The 14,338-nt window shown below is 54.6% G+C and overlaps 1 protein-coding gene across 23 annotated transcripts; it reads right to left on the bottom strand.

Annotated features, from left to right (window-relative positions):
- Nucleotides 1–2,859: 2,859 nt before the first annotated feature.
- Nucleotides 2,860–14,286, bottom strand: ACBD4 (acyl-CoA binding domain containing 4). Of its 23 annotated transcripts, none has more exons than XM_078373338.1 (12): nt 13,829–14,286; nt 11,576–11,748; nt 11,150–11,290; nt 10,854–10,978; nt 10,470–10,590; nt 10,314–10,398; nt 9,944–10,064; nt 9,628–9,714; nt 9,274–9,434; nt 9,118–9,193; nt 7,684–7,823; nt 2,860–3,616 (listed from the first exon to the last, which is right to left on the bottom strand). In XM_078373338.1, exons 4-12 carry the CDS (start codon nt 10,939–10,941, stop codon nt 3,488–3,490), a joined length of 1,008 nt encoding a protein of 335 aa, XP_078229464.1. In that variant the 5' UTR covers nt 10,942–10,978; nt 11,150–11,290; nt 11,576–11,748; nt 13,829–14,286; the 3' UTR covers nt 2,860–3,487. The 23 variants fall into 23 exon arrangements, with proteins under 23 accessions (XP_078229464.1, XP_078229470.1, XP_078229465.1 ...); XM_078373344.1 differs by having other exon boundaries at nt 9,118–9,175; nt 9,274–9,344; XM_054255924.2 differs by lacking the exon at nt 2,860–3,616 and adding an exon at nt 5,702–6,294.
- Between the last annotated feature and the right edge of the window lie 52 nt (nt 14,287–14,338).

Raw genomic sequence — 14,338 nt, 5'->3', positions numbered from 1 at the left:
AGGACTGAGAGGACCCGGAGAACCCTCCATACCAGTCACCAGGGCCTAAAGCGCCCTTTCCACTTCTCCCTCGCCACACACCTAGTGACCCTTTCTTCTTACTGCTTCCTTAATAGCATCCCTGACATTCCAGCCCGTTTACACTGTGCACCTTTTGCGCACAGAGCCATGTGACCTCACCACAGCCTGGCGAGTTAGGCACGATAGGAATGACTGTCTCCATTTTACAGATAAGGCATCTCTAAGACGCCAGAAAATAAGTGACTTGTCCAAGGTCACCTGATAACCAAGAGGCAGTCCTGGCTAGAGGGCTCGGGTCTTTGTGACTTCCCCATGCCATTTTTCTTGGTCACAAACACAAAACCCCGTTTTTTCTTAAAATCGGGAAAACTGGATTTCGTTCTTTCCATTCCTAACAGCTTCAACCTTATTCAGCCTCTATATCATTTGGCAGACAGGAGGGTACAAAAAGAGGTGGGATGCCATCCTTGCCTTCACATTGCTCATGGACTGTGGAGAGGCCATCAGACCACAGCCAGCCAAAATGGCGAGTGAGGGAAATCCTGCTGGGAGCTGATGAGCCGGGTGCGTGGGAGCTGGGAATTGTGGACAGGTATCAGGAGCAAGTGACTTCCAGGCTGGTTCTGAAGGATGAAGAGCTTTTAGGCAAAGTGGCATGAAGGGGCATTTTAGGAAGACCAAGCATCATGTGCCAGGAAGGGATTAGTCTGGGACTTCGGTGGCTCTGGGCAGTATGAGATATGGAGGCGGGGGCCAGTGGTGATGGGCACAGCCAGTGGAGATGCCTCCAAAGGGAGTCGCAAGCATGCGGGCCTCTGGGCACAGCTAGATGTTCTGAAAATCAACACCCTGGTTTGTTTCTCTGGGCTTCCAAGAACTCGGGGCCACCTGAAAAGCTCCCCGCTCCGTATGCCTTCATCCCTTAGAAGGCTTCCTGGGAGCAAGAACTGCCCCTCAGAGCGCTCCTAGAGGAAAAGGGGTTTTGCAGAGAATTTGGTTATCAGAGACCTCCAAATTGTTACCACATCTTCAGACTCCAGAGGATTCTGGAGTACCCCCAGTTAGAGCATTTGGAGGGTACAGCTGAGCCCAGCCTCAGTGTCCTGGATGGCACTCCACTTATGGTCTCATTTGTCATATTGGGGGAGGAGTGGACAGACGAATAGGTTGTGGAATTTTTTTTTTTTTTTAGAGTCTCGCCGTGTTGTCAGGCTGGAGTGCATTGGCGTGATCTTGGCTCACTGCAATCTCCGCCTCCCGGGTTCAAGTGATTCCCCTCCCTAAGCCTCCAGAGTATCTGGGATTACAGGCGCGCACCACCATGCCTAGCTGATGTTTGTATTTTCAGTAGAGATGGGGTTTCACCTGTTGGCCAGTATGGTCTCTATCTCTTGACCTTGTGATCCCCCCCGCCTCGGGCTCCCAAAGTGCTGGGATTACAGGGGTGAGCCACTGTGCCTGGCCTGAATTCTAGGATTCTGTCAGGGGGCCAGGCAACCTTACTATTAGCTGGGTTTTAACCCTTTGCCACGCATTTAACGTGCCCTGTCACTGCTAAACCCCAGGACTGCTTTATGAGGAAGAGATCAACCCTATTTCACAAACTAGGCCACCCGAGCTCAGAGCAGTTAAGAATCTTGCCCATGTTCCACAGCTACTGTGAAAGTGGTGGAGCTGGCTTCAGCACCCCGCTCCCCACCTGCTTCCCCCATCGAGGTGGCCCTGCCTAGTGCATCCTGCTTGCTGCAGTCCAGCCTTATCACAGCCTGTGACTCTGGCCTGAGCCATGCAGAGCAGCACCATCTAGCTTCAGGGATGCCTTCCCGGCTTGGAGAGGAGGGATGACTTTGGCTGTGGCTTCTGGTAGGGCCAATGATGGCCAAGCCTGGGGCGGTGGTCCAGACTAGGAGCTGACAGGGAACTCGGGAATCAGAACTGCTTCTTCCTCACCCAGGGGTAGGAAGGTCCTAGGGCCCAGGTGGTAGCAATGGCGGGGGGCGGGGGGCTCTAGTGGGGACCCTGGCCAGTGGACTTGGATGCTCTGGCACCAGTAGGCGCTCAGAGCAACCAGTTTCGCCGTTGAATAATACGGGCCGGGCTGGGCCTTGGCTTGAGCCAGGGTAGACCAGGGACGACAGGGCTGGTGCTGACAGAGGGAGGCCAAGGCCTCTGGCCTGTGCCCCCGGGAGGGCGATGCACAAGCAGGCGCTCGGCCCATCCGGACGAGGGCTTCCAAGCGCGCAGGGCCCTGCCCCCTACTCAGGGCGGGGCGAGGACGAGGCTCTCACTGGGCCTTAGCCTTCCAGAAAATTCCCTGGGAAGGCCCAGGCCCGCAGGTCAAGGTGGGGCACGGAGAACGGGCAGCTGAGGAGGGGGCAGCGAAGACTTCTGGGGTCGGGGGCTCCGAACCCCATCCCTACGCTCGCAGCGCTGGAGCAGCCGTCGTCCCCTTCGGGCGGGGACCGAACCAGGTCCCAGCCCCGCCCAGCCGTGTTCCTCTCCTCCCCACCGCCCCCCAGCTCGCTCGGCCCGGCGTCCCCGACCGGGCGGTGGACAGGGCCGCGCTCTGGGCCAACCCCCGGGTCCCGCTCTCCTGAGGGCGCCCCCCTCCCGGCCCGGGCCGCCTTTGGTTCCCCTCCCTCTCCCCTCCACACCGAGGCCTGTTTTCTCCTTCGCTCGCCCGGGGAGGAAGGAAAATATTCCTCATTCATAAACACCAACCGCCGGCCTCCTTCAGGGCCATCAAGGGGGCACTGGGTGGGGAGCAGAAAAGGGACTTGGGCCTCGCGCGTTCCCGGCCCCTCTCCCGCTGCCTCTGTGGGGGACCAGACAGCAGAAGATTATGGATTTCTTTTATTTAGTGAAACATTCGTTTGTAAGTGAATCTTCAATGAAGACGTTCCTGAGTGTGTATGGGGGCGCCGGGGGCCAGCAGGGGAGGAAGGCGAGCAAAATCTGAGCTCACACCCCTCCCCCGGGGCCTGCTCACTCCTCCCAACTGGTCCCGGCCTCCTGGCCTCCCTCCCGCAGCCTCCCGGCCAATCATTCTTCCAGGCCCCGGCCCAAGTCACAACTTGCCCAAGAGCTGAACCTCCTCGGGGAGATGCAGGGGTGGGAAGAGAGTCAGGTGACCCAGAGGATGGGCAGGGCAGGGGCTGAGACCCAACAGCCCCGCCCCCCCCACCCGTCACGGGCCAACCCAGCACCAGGACCTGCACCACAACTGCAGTCTCCCCGGAGAGCCTGGGGTGGTTGCGGTGGGGAGGGAAGGAAGCCTCCCTGTGAAGCTGTAGGGAGGGGTGGGTCTTATTTGACCGCCCCGCTCTCCGCCCCGCTTTAGAGGAGGAGGTGCGAAGACAAACACTGAAGGGAGGAGGAATTTTGAAGGCTGTTCTTCTAAAGCCTAGGAAGGCTCAGGGCACACCAAGATAGTATCAGTTGGCTGCAGAGACCCCTCCACTGACAGTCACCTCTTTTGGGTCCGAAACATTCGGAAGAGCCACTGGACAACGAAGGGCCACAGGAGGAAGAAGAGCAGCGCAGGACCCGGGAGCCCAAGGGGCCATGGCCTAGCACTGGGCCTGGGCTGTGGCCTCTGCAGCCGAGAGGGAGGGAGTCAGAGACCAGTCCAGGCCTCAGCACAGCCCTCCCTAGGAACCTGCTTCCAACTCAGGGGGAGATTGGGAAGACCTTGCCCCCGAGTCTGCACCACTAGAAGGGAAGTGGCCCCCAGGGTGGCCCTGACAGGTTGAATGCCAACTCCCTCCCACTTCTCCCTCCCCAGGGCAATCCCAGTGTCAAGAGAGGCTGGAGGGGCTGTGGGGCTGTGGGTAGAGACAGCAGCTTCTCTGCCGTCTTCTCTGGGCCACAAAGCAATGACCCGAAGACCCTATGTTGTAAAGGATGTGCTGCATATTTCAAATGAGGACCCTGGGTACCCAGATTTTAGTTTCCAAGTGTGGTTCTTCACTAAAAAGGAGCTAAGGCTTCTTGGAGAAGTGGCTGATTCCAGGTCTGGGGCAGGGAAGGTGGGAGTGAATGTGGGCGCCTTGCATCAGGAAAGCAAGGTCGTTCTTAAAGCTTCGTCAGATCATGTTATGAGAACACAGGACCCGTTTTGAAAGGGTCTCAGAATGGCCCAAGTTGTGACTGTGAGCATCAAAAAGAATGACTGTGACTCGTGGGAATACTGAATCTGTGAAACCCATGAGCCCACAGTGATACTCAAAATAAGAGAAAACTGAGATTTTGTCACCATTTAGGTGGCTTTTAAATTAATTTCTTACTTTAAAAATAGCGAAAGAGAAAGAATTAAGCACATATCCTCGCTTTCCACTGTATTCAGGGAAACCCAAGGTGATGAGGGAAACAGTACACAAATTATAGCTAATAGATGTTAAAAGAATCAGAGAATTTAAAAGTCAGCTTTTTTTTTTGCAATCACTAAATAAATTATTGACTCAGGCAAGGATTAGCAATTGTCAAAAACTGGCAGATGGAGTTGATGGGGAACTGGATATTCTCCAACTGCAGGAGGAAAACATGACTTCACAATGGTGGGATCAGACCCCCTTCAACCATGCCAGCGGCCCATGCTACAACCACTAATGGTGGGACATCCAGGTAGCATGTGTCCTCTGCTTTGAAAAAAACACCTCTGATATAGTCTGGTCCAAAATATTGTGGTCTTTGGTTTGTGTTTTTTTTTTTTTTTTCTTTTAAAGACGAGATTTCACCATGTTGGTGAGGCTGGTCTTGAACTGCCGACCTCAGGTGATTCACCCGCCTTGGCCTCCAAAGTGCTTGGATTACAGGCGTGAGCCACCATGCATGGCCTGGTTTGTGTTTTTTTGGGACAAGGTCTCACTCTGTTGCCCAGGCTGGAGCACAGTGACACCATCATCATTCACTGTAGGCTCAGTCTCCTGGGCTCAAGCAATCCTCCCGCTGTCGCCTCTGGAGTAGCTAGAACTACAGGTGCATGTAGCCATGCCCAGCTAATTTTTTTTTTTTAGATGGAGTCTTGCTCTGTTGCCCAGGCTGGAGTGCAGTTGGGGCATCTTGGCTCACTGCAACCTCCGCCTCCTGAGTTCAAGCGATTCTTCTGCCTCAGCCTCCCTAGTAGCTCATCTGCCACCACACCCAGATAATTTTTTTGTATTTTTAGTAGAGACGGGGTTTCACTGTGTTAGCCAGGATGGTCTCGATCTCCTGACCTCATGATCCACCAGCCTCGGCTTCCCAGTGCTGGTATTACAGGCATGAGCCACCATGCCCAGCCCTAATTTTAAAAAACAGATTTTGTAGAGACGAGGTCTATGTTGCCCAGGCTGGTCTCAAACTTCTGGGCTCAAGCTATCTGCCTGCCTCAGCCTACCAAAGTGCTGGGATTATAGGTGTGAGCCACCATGCCCAGCCCAAAATGTCTAATTTGACTCTAATCCAGTGCTTAGATCTAACTTCCAGTTCACACGAAATACATATCCAGGAACCACCCATGAGGACCTAATTAGACTTGAAAGGTGGAACATTCTATAGGGCACCCGCCCAGACTGGTGAGCAAGTCAATAGCAAGGAGAAAGACTGGCCTAGATTAAAAGAGAATTGGAAGGGGAACAGATGCAGTGTGTGGTCCTAGACTGGAAAAGCAGAGCAGCTGGAAAAGGCAGTTTCAGGATAATTGGAGAAATTCGAATTTAGATTGAATATTTGATGACATTAAGAAATTAGTAATTATGTGTAATAAAATGTTTGGGCTAGGTAGAATGTTCATATTTTAAGAGCTATGAACCCCACTCTTTCAGGGTGGAACATCGTGATGTTTATAATATATATATATATTTTTGGAGACAGGATCTTGCTATGCTGCCCAGGCTAATCTCAAACTTCTGGGCTCAAGTGATCCTTCCACCTCAGCCTCCCAAAGTACTAGGATTATAGGCATGAGCCACCATGCTGGCTTGTAGTCTACTTTTAAAATCTTCAACATTTAAAAGTAGTAAGTGGTAAGAAAAAAGAAAAGGGAGCCGGGCACGGTGACTCACGCCTGTAATTCCAGCACTTTGGGAGGCCGAGGTGGGCAAATCACAAGGCCAAGAGATCCAGACCATCCTGGCCAACAGAAATGCTGTCTCTACTAAAAATAAAAAAATTAGCCGGTCTTGGGGGTGCACACCTGTAGTCCCAGCTACTCGGGAGGCTGAGGCAGGAGAATTGATTGAACCCGTGAGGCGGAGGTTGCAGTGAGCCGAGATCGCACCATTGCACTCTAGCCTGGCGACAGAATGACACTTCATCTCAAAAAACAAAAGAAAAGAAAAAAAATAAAGCCCTGTTGAGGGGGAGGGGCAGTATTGAAAGGTTAGTCACCATGGATCTGAGGAAATCCCGCCACTGTGGCTCACACCCACCATGCTGAGTGGGTTAGGAGTCACCCCAGAAATACCCCACATCTGGGAACCCAGCCCTCTCCTGCCTCCACCACCTCAGGCTTTTCAAGAACAGATCCACTAAGAGTTAATGGCGGGTACCAGCTTTGCAGGGAGACAGACTAGGGGCCACTCCCAGCTCCATCGCTTAATATTAATCATAACAGCAGTAGTAACAACAGAACCAACTGGAGAAGGCTTTCTGTGTGGTGGATGCTGCGAATCCTCACAGCAGCTCCAAGAGGCTCGCCCAGGTTGTGTGCCCTCAGGGAGCCTTAGTTTTCCCCTCTAAAAGGGAGGTGAAAACCCCTATTTCAGCCGGGTATGGTGGCTCACCCCAGTAATCCCAACACTTTGGGAGGCTAAGGCAGGTGGACTGCCTGAGGTCAGAAGTTTGAGATCAGTCTGGCCAACATGGTGAAACCTCATCTCTATGAAAAACACCAAAAAAGTAGCTGGGCGTGGTGGGGTGCACCTGTAATCCCAGCTACTTGGGAGGCAGAGGCTGGGGAGTTGCTTGAACCAGGGAGTAGGAGATTGCAGTGAGCCAAGATCTTGCCACTGCACTCCAGCCTGGGCAACAGAGCAAGACCCTGTCAAGGGGGGGGGCGGGGCGGGGAGAAGGAAAGGAAGGAAGGAGAGAGAGAGAAAGAAGAAAGAAAAAGAACGAGGAAAGAAGGAGAAAGAAAGAAACCCTATCTCATAGGGCTGTTGTGTGGATTCAGTGGGGAGATGCCTGTGATGTTTGGCACCCAGTGGGTCTCCAGCAATGGCAGCTATTATTTAGTTTTCGGGAGCCCAGGTGTCAGGGGAGAGCAGATCTAGGAGTTGAGGGGAGTGATGCAAGTGCTGAACTGTTTGGGGTGAATTCTAATTCTGGGAATGGAAATCCTGACTGAAGGGCACCAGAGACCCAAATCCTCAATGCCCAGAGGAGACACATCCTGCCCCTTCCCACGCAGGATTAGTCTTAAGGCTCAGCTTCTCTCCAGGCAGAGGGAGGGGAGAAGGCAAAGGGCCCCACCCACTCTGCTTTCAGGGTAGAAGCACCTCAGCCCCCACTCCACCCTCACCTCCTCCTCCCCGCCTGCAGTAATCCCAGCTGCAGGAGCCACACCATTCTCTGGAGACAGATGTGGGCAGGTGGAGGACAAAAACAAAAGGGGCTGGATAAGGAACCCAGAATAGAGACCGGATTTTTCGGTCATCTTGTCCCACAGGGTGGGAGACTCACCTGCTCCGGGGGCTGGGGCAAGCTCTCCAGGCTTTGCAGCCTCCCCTGCACCTCCTGCATGCTCTCCTGTAGTGCTCGAACTGTCTCCAGCAGCCACGCGTCCAATTCCTGGGGCCCCGGCAGGCTGCCCCGCAACCCCTCTGCGGAGCACAGACGCACAGGGAAGGGGGCTCAGGAGTCAGTTCAGCTCCAGGCAGGGTGAGGGCAGGCTGGGGCAAGCCCAGGAAAGTGTGGGAGTAGAACCCAATCCCTGTACCAAGTGTGATTCTTGCAAAGTCCATCTATGTAGCTGAGTAATGCGTTGCTGGGGGTTTAATCCCAGCCATGGTCACTTATGACTTTAGTCGAGTCATTAACCTTTTTTTTTTTTGAGACAGTCAGGCTGGAGTGCAGTGGTATGATGCTCTCGTTTCACTGCAACTTCCACCTCCCCGGTTCCAGCCTCAGCCTCCTGAGTATCTGGGATTATAAGCAAGTGCCAACATGCCTGGGTAATTTTGTATTTTTAGTAGAGATGGGGTTTCACCATGTTGGCCAGGCTGGTCTTGAACTCCTGACCTCAGGTGATCTGTCCCCCTTGGCCTCCCAAAGTGCTGGGATTATAGGCGTGAGCCACTGAGCCCAGCCAAAGTTATTAATTTCTCTGGGCATCATTTTGTCAACTAAAAATTAGAAGAAGAGGCTGGGCATGGTGGCTCACACCTGTAATCCCAGAACTTTGGGAGGCCAAGGTGGGCAGATCATGATGTCAACAGACTGAGACCATCCTGGCCAACATGATGAAACCCTGTCTCTACTAAAAATACAAAAATTAGCTGGGCATGGTGGTGTGTGCCTGTAATCCCAGCTACTCAGGAGGCTGAGGCAGGAGAATTGCCTGAACTCAGCAGACGGAGGTTGTGGTGAGCCAAGATCGCGCCATTGCACTCCAGCCTGGGTAACAAGAGCGAAACTCCGTCTCAAAAAAAAAAAAAAATTAGAGGAAGATGTCATCTCCCTCACAGGGCTGCTTGCTCAGAGGAATAAAGGAGATACTTTTGAAAATGGCCATATGGGACCTGAAACACAACAGGAGTTCTAGAAGGGAAGAGGGCAGAACTCACTGTCTTCTGAGATTTTCCAAATAGGGGGTTCCAGAGGCCATGCAGCTGTAGGTGGGAGAGCCGGGCTAGGACTCCCATCCTGCTGGCCTTACTCAGCACCTGCAGAGGGTGCAAACTCCTGGGTGGCCCTGGGGGAGAGGAGGGAAGGTGGGGACTTTGCCCATCCAGGTAGGTATCTGGCAGGTTGGCAGCCCTTCCTGGACGGAGGCTTCTGGCTCAGTGCCCAGCACTGGACTTTCACCTCTGCCATAGGAAGGCAGTCAAGAGAAGGCCTGGGGCACAGGACCACAGGGAAGGGCAGAAGTCGGTGAGGGGTTGGACAGGAGCTCACCTTTCTCTCTGGGAGGCACGGGACTGTTCCTGGGGTCATGCTCTCCTCCAGGTGCTCCCTGAGGCGCAGCCCAAACCTGCCGAGATGAGTCAGAGAGCTGAGGGTGGGAGGGGGCCTACAGTGGGGTGGGAAAGGGGGAAAGGCGACTGGTCTCACCGGCTCAGGCTCCAGCTGCTCCAGCGAATCACAGAAAACCTCAGAGTCCAGGTCCCTGGGTGGATGGGACTCTGAGGAGGGGTTGGTAGAGTTACTGCCCAGAGGGAGGCTGTGCAGGGACAGCAGGGGTGTGCCCTGGGCCAAGCACCTGTTAGGAGACACTAGAGACACGAGGCATTAGCGACATCGCCTCCAGCAGAAAGGCCCTGGGACAGGATCCTAGAACACCGTCCCCACCTTTGGGAGCACAGGAAGTCTCAGTGTTTGAGGAGGGCACAGCATGGCATCCAGCCTTCTTCCCTCCAGCCCTCCCCCAGCCCGGGTTTGGTCCATGCCTCCTGCCCAAGCACTAACCTGGGCTTGGGGGTGCCAGTTCCTTAGGGAGGCAGGGAGACTCTGAAACGGCCCCAGCATCTCCATTCACAGCCTGTTCTTTCCAACCTGCCAAGACACAGCACCCAGATGTGGGACAGGGGAGAGGCGGGCCCCTCCCAGTGAGATCAAGCCCCTACTCTGCATGAGCCTTGATGCTGCCTGAGGGCTACCTCTTGGGGGTCTGGGGGTCCTGACAGGGATGTTGCCGGGAGTCCCCTCTGCCCCCAGCCCACCTGAGCCTAGACCTAAGACGGTTCACTCAGCACTTTCGGAGCTCCCAGCCTGGGAGTCTGACCTGTGACCCTTCTCAGGAAGGTCTCTGGGGGCCTCGGCATGTCAGGGATCACCTGGTACAGGGGCTCGAAGTAACCAAACATGTCCTCTGCCACCTCACCCAGGGGTACAGTGTCGATCACCTGTGAGGGAGGGGGTCTGTTGGGGAGAGAGTGGCCTTCTGTCCCCTCTGCCCTGCTCCTGCCCTGTCACACACTTCCACCCTGCATCCAGTCAGGGGCCAAAGACAGGCAGGGCAGTGGGTAACATGAAGGTGGTGATTCCCTTGGTAGGGGTCCAGGTGTAGGAAGTGTAAAGGGGGTCGGAACTGGAAAGGTGAGGGGCAGGCCACCTGGCTGGGAACCTGGGGACAGAGAACCTGCAGCCCCTACCTTCTGTGCCACCAGTTTCATTTCAGTGATGTAGGCAGACATGGCCTCCTCCCTGCTCATCTTGCCCAGACTGTTCCAGGCGTCCCTGAGGACAGAGGGCTGTGAGAGGGCTGCTTGACAGCTGAGGCTTGTTTGCCCAGCCAGCAGGGAGCTCACCACTTATATCGTCCAATGGGGTCCCAGAACCCAGGCCGAGGGACCAGGCAGGGCCCCATGGTGGCCTGCTTATAGTAGCTGTAGAATCGCAGCATCTCCTCGTAGGAGGGGCGGTAAGAACCTGAGCAGAGAGTTGGGAAGCCAGGGCAGAGCATCACTCCCAGCTCCGAGGGGCAAAGGGGCAGGGTAACCCCACTTGGAAAGAGCAGAGGTGGGGACAGGTCCCACTCAGGGCATCTGGACTGGGACTGGAAGCGGAGGGGACCCCCAGGACAGCCCAGGTAGGGACTTGTCTGCAAAAACTGCAGAGATCAGGACCATTCTTTCTTCAGAGTCAGACCCCAGCCATCCTGAACTCCCAAACGCGAGTCCCCACAGCCTCACCGTTCTTAGGCAGGTTCTGGATGACACTCACTGCCGCCTGGAACTGTTTCTGGCAGTCAGGCTCTGGGCTTTCGTTCTCAGTGCCCATGCTGTTGCAAGCCCTGGGGCCCTACTTTTGAGCGACTCTGCAAGAAGCAGCCTTCGTATAAAAGGGTCTCCAGCCCACCCCGACCCCCGTCCCCACGCACCATAAGCCAAGGATCCACTTCCCAGAGAGGCAAATTAAGCTCTTCAGCGGCCTGAGAGAGACACCCTGGGAGGTCAGAAGTTGTGGTTGAGGAGACTCCTTTTCCTACCTCAAGGCAGTGTGGTGGGGCCAGGGTCGCCAGGGCCTCGGTGTGTGGAGAGGCAGGTGGCAGGGGCCGCAGTGCCAGATGGGGCCGCAGTGCCAGATGTGTCCTCCCCCAGATGCGCCTCTAAGTGCCCATCTCCAACTCCTGGACAGGCAGGGGACCAAGAGAGGAGTAGTCAGGGCGGGGCGAACAGTCTCCCACCCGGCCCAGCCCGCGCCCCGCGGCGCCCATTACCGGGACACCTGGGTCCTCTCTTGCCACCACTCCGCGGCTTCCTACTGACCCGAGGGTTCGGCAGGGCCGGGATGGCGACGCAGAGCGAGGGGGAAAATTTACGCCAATGAAAGCATGTTTCACATTTGGCTTATCTACCTCAACCATTCAGCGCGGCCCTTTCAAGATTATGCAAATAGTTTCTCAGAGCCTCACCCAATCAGGCGGGGCTTAATCCAGGAGTCGAACTTCCCAGCCAAAGGCGAGCGGCAGCCCTACTGGTGCACACAGTGAAAGGTCGTGGCGTTCTAGCGCACCCTGGTGGATATCCGCATCTGTTCGCTGATACCCAAGCCTGGCGGATCCTCAACTCTTGAGACACTTAGGCACTGGGGATAAAAAGAGTCAAGTCCTAGGGTCAGGCGTTCTGGAGGAGGGACATCACAGCCGAGTTTTGAAAGATGGCCGGGCGCGGTGGCTCACGTCTGTAATCCCAGCACTTTGGGAGGCCAAGGCAGGCGGATCACCTGAGATCGGGAGGTTGAGACCAGCCTGACCAACATGGAGAAACCCCGTCTCTATTAAAAATACAAAATTAGGGCCAGGCGCAGTAGCTCACGCTTGTAATCCCAGCACTTTGGAAGGCAGAGGCAGGCGGATCACGAGATCAGGAGTTCAAAACCAGCCTGACCAACATGGTGAAAACACGTCTCTACTAAAAAAGCAAAAATTAGCCGGGAATGGTGGCGCGCACCTGTAATCCTAGCTACTTAGGAGGCTGAGGCAGGAGAATCGCTTGAACCCTGGAGGCGGAGGTTGCAGTGAGCGGAGATGGCGCCATTACACTCCAGCCTGGGCCACAGAATGATACTCGCATCTCAAAAAAAAAAAAAAAAAAAAAAAAATTAACCAGGCGTGGTGGCGCATGCCTGTAATCCCAGCTACTCGAGAGGCTGAGGCAGGAGAATTGCTTGAACCCGGGAGGTGGAGGTTGCGGTGAGCCAAGATCGAGCCATTGCACTCCAGCCTGGGCAACAAGAGTGAAACTCTGTCTCAAAAAAAAAAAAAAAAAAAAAAAATATATATATATATATATATATATATATATATATATATATATATATATATAGTGAGCAGGGTGTGGTGGCGCGCGCCTGTAGTATTCCCAGCTACACAGGAGGCTGAGGCACAAAAATCGCTTGGACCCAGGGCCGAAATCGGCCCACTGTACTCCAGCCTGAGCGACAGAGCAAGACTCCGTCTCGAAAAACAAAAGAGAGAGAGAGAGAGAGAGTAAGCAAAATGGAGATGGCAGAATGATGGTTACTAGAGGCTGGGAAGGGTACTGGCTGCGGGTGAGGGCGGAGAATGGGTACAAAAACAATTAGAATGAATGAGATCCAGTATTCTGTAGCACAATACAGCAATTATAGTTACCAATAATTTATTGTATCTTTAATTATTTAAAAAACAATTTTTGTAGAGGCAGAGGTCTCATTATGTTGCTCAGGCTGGTCTTCAACATGTGGCCTCAAGTGATCATCGTACCTCCGCCTCCCAAAGTCTTTGCTGGGATTATAGGCATGAGCCACTGCACCCGGCCAACTTATTGCATATTTCAAAATAACTGGGTGGGACGTGGTGGCTCAGGCCTGTAGTCCCAGCATTTTGGGAGGCCAAAGCAAGAGAACTGCTGTGAGACCGAGTTTGAGACTGCAGTGAGCTATGATCGTGTCACTGCACTCCACCCCAGACAACCAAGTAATGAAACCTTGTCTCTATTAAATAAACAAACAAACAAATAAATAAAAATAACTAAAAGTGGAATTGGAATGTTCCTATCACAAAGAAATGATAAACGCTTGAGGTGATGGATATCTCAATTACCTTGATTTGATCATTACACATTTTATACCTGTATCAAAATATCACATGCATCTCCATCATTCTCTGCAACTATTAAGTATCCATAACAATTAAAAGAAATGTAGACTTAGCCTATCCAACAACAACAACAACAAAAGAGTAAACCAGGAGAATAAGGAAGGTTATTCCTGGAGGAAGGAATGGAAAGGCGAAGATGATAACCAGGAAGAAAATTCAGGACTCCAGAGTGGCATAGGGACCCAAGCCGCTGTGCAGAATCTCTGGGCCTGGGAGATCTGAGGATGGGGTAGAGCCGGGGCAAGTAGGTGGCAAATCCAGGCCCTGAGTGCTAGCATGTCTGTGGTGTCACCCCGCTGGCCGCCACCGAGTGGCAGTGTGTGCCCATCTCTCTGCGGGACCCAGGCCACTGGCTGCAGAAACGCTGCCACCTGGACGTCCCGCACTTCGAGCACGCACTCTGGTCCGTGCATATAAATAGTTAAGTGCACACCCCACTCGGCCACCAGAACCCGCACGCGGATGCCCACCCACGGAGTGACGTCGCGGACGACTACACCGCGGGAGCCGGGCTGGGGTGCCGACCTGTCCAAGCCTCGAACCCAGAACTAGTTTCTGGAGACTCCAGGCGCGGCTCCGCCTCAGGATCCCCTGGTCCGTCAGCTCCGAGACGGTGGCTCTCAGAGGGGGCAGCACCTGGCCTGGCACAGGGAGGGTAATCCTATGACGTCACTGTCAACCTCCCCCACCCACATGCCCATCTCTTCGGGTTCGCGCTGCCACGCGCGGCTCAGCTCCCGGGATTCTGCGGTCGCTCCCGGCCCTGCGTCCCTTCCTGGGTTCTGGCTCGTCTACGGCGGGACCGGGACGCCGAAGGGAAGGAGGAGGGGGTCCTGTGTCCGCCTCGAGTCAGGATTCCCGGGAAGGAGAGGGTGTCTGTGCCAGAGGACCGCCCTCGCCCCCGGTGCCGGCTCCCACCCCCAGCGCCGCAGCATGGGGGCTCTGGTCACCGTCGCGGCCGAGATCGGAGGTTCGCTCGGACTAAGGGGAGGCGGACTCAAGGGCGGAGGCGAGCTCTGAGGCTCCCCGGGGTCC

The sequence above is a fragment of the Callithrix jacchus genome, chromosome 5, assembly GCF_049354715.1.
Source record: "Callithrix jacchus isolate 240 chromosome 5, calJac240_pri, whole genome shotgun sequence".
Classification (NCBI taxonomy): domain Eukaryota; kingdom Metazoa; phylum Chordata; class Mammalia; order Primates; family Cebidae; genus Callithrix; species Callithrix jacchus.
Note: the sequence above shows the minus strand (reverse complement) of the source record. Positions and strands in the feature narration are given on the sequence as shown.

What these genes read in the sequence shown, in the direction of transcription:
- ACBD4 (XM_078373337.1), bottom strand. Translation starts at nt 10,941, where the DNA reads ATGGGCACTGAGAACGAAAGCCCAGAGCCTGACTGCCAGAAACAGTTC. An exon ending in CCAGAACCTGCCTAAGAACG is followed by an intron (nt 10,591 to 10,853) that starts GTGAGGCTGTGG and finishes CTCTCTGCTCAG; the next exon opens with GTTCTTACCGCCCCTCCTAC. An exon ending in AGCAGCTGGAGCCTGAGCCG is followed by an intron (nt 9,194 to 9,273) that starts GTGAGACCAGTC and finishes TCATCTCGGCAG; the next exon opens with GTTTGGGCTGCGCCTCAGGG.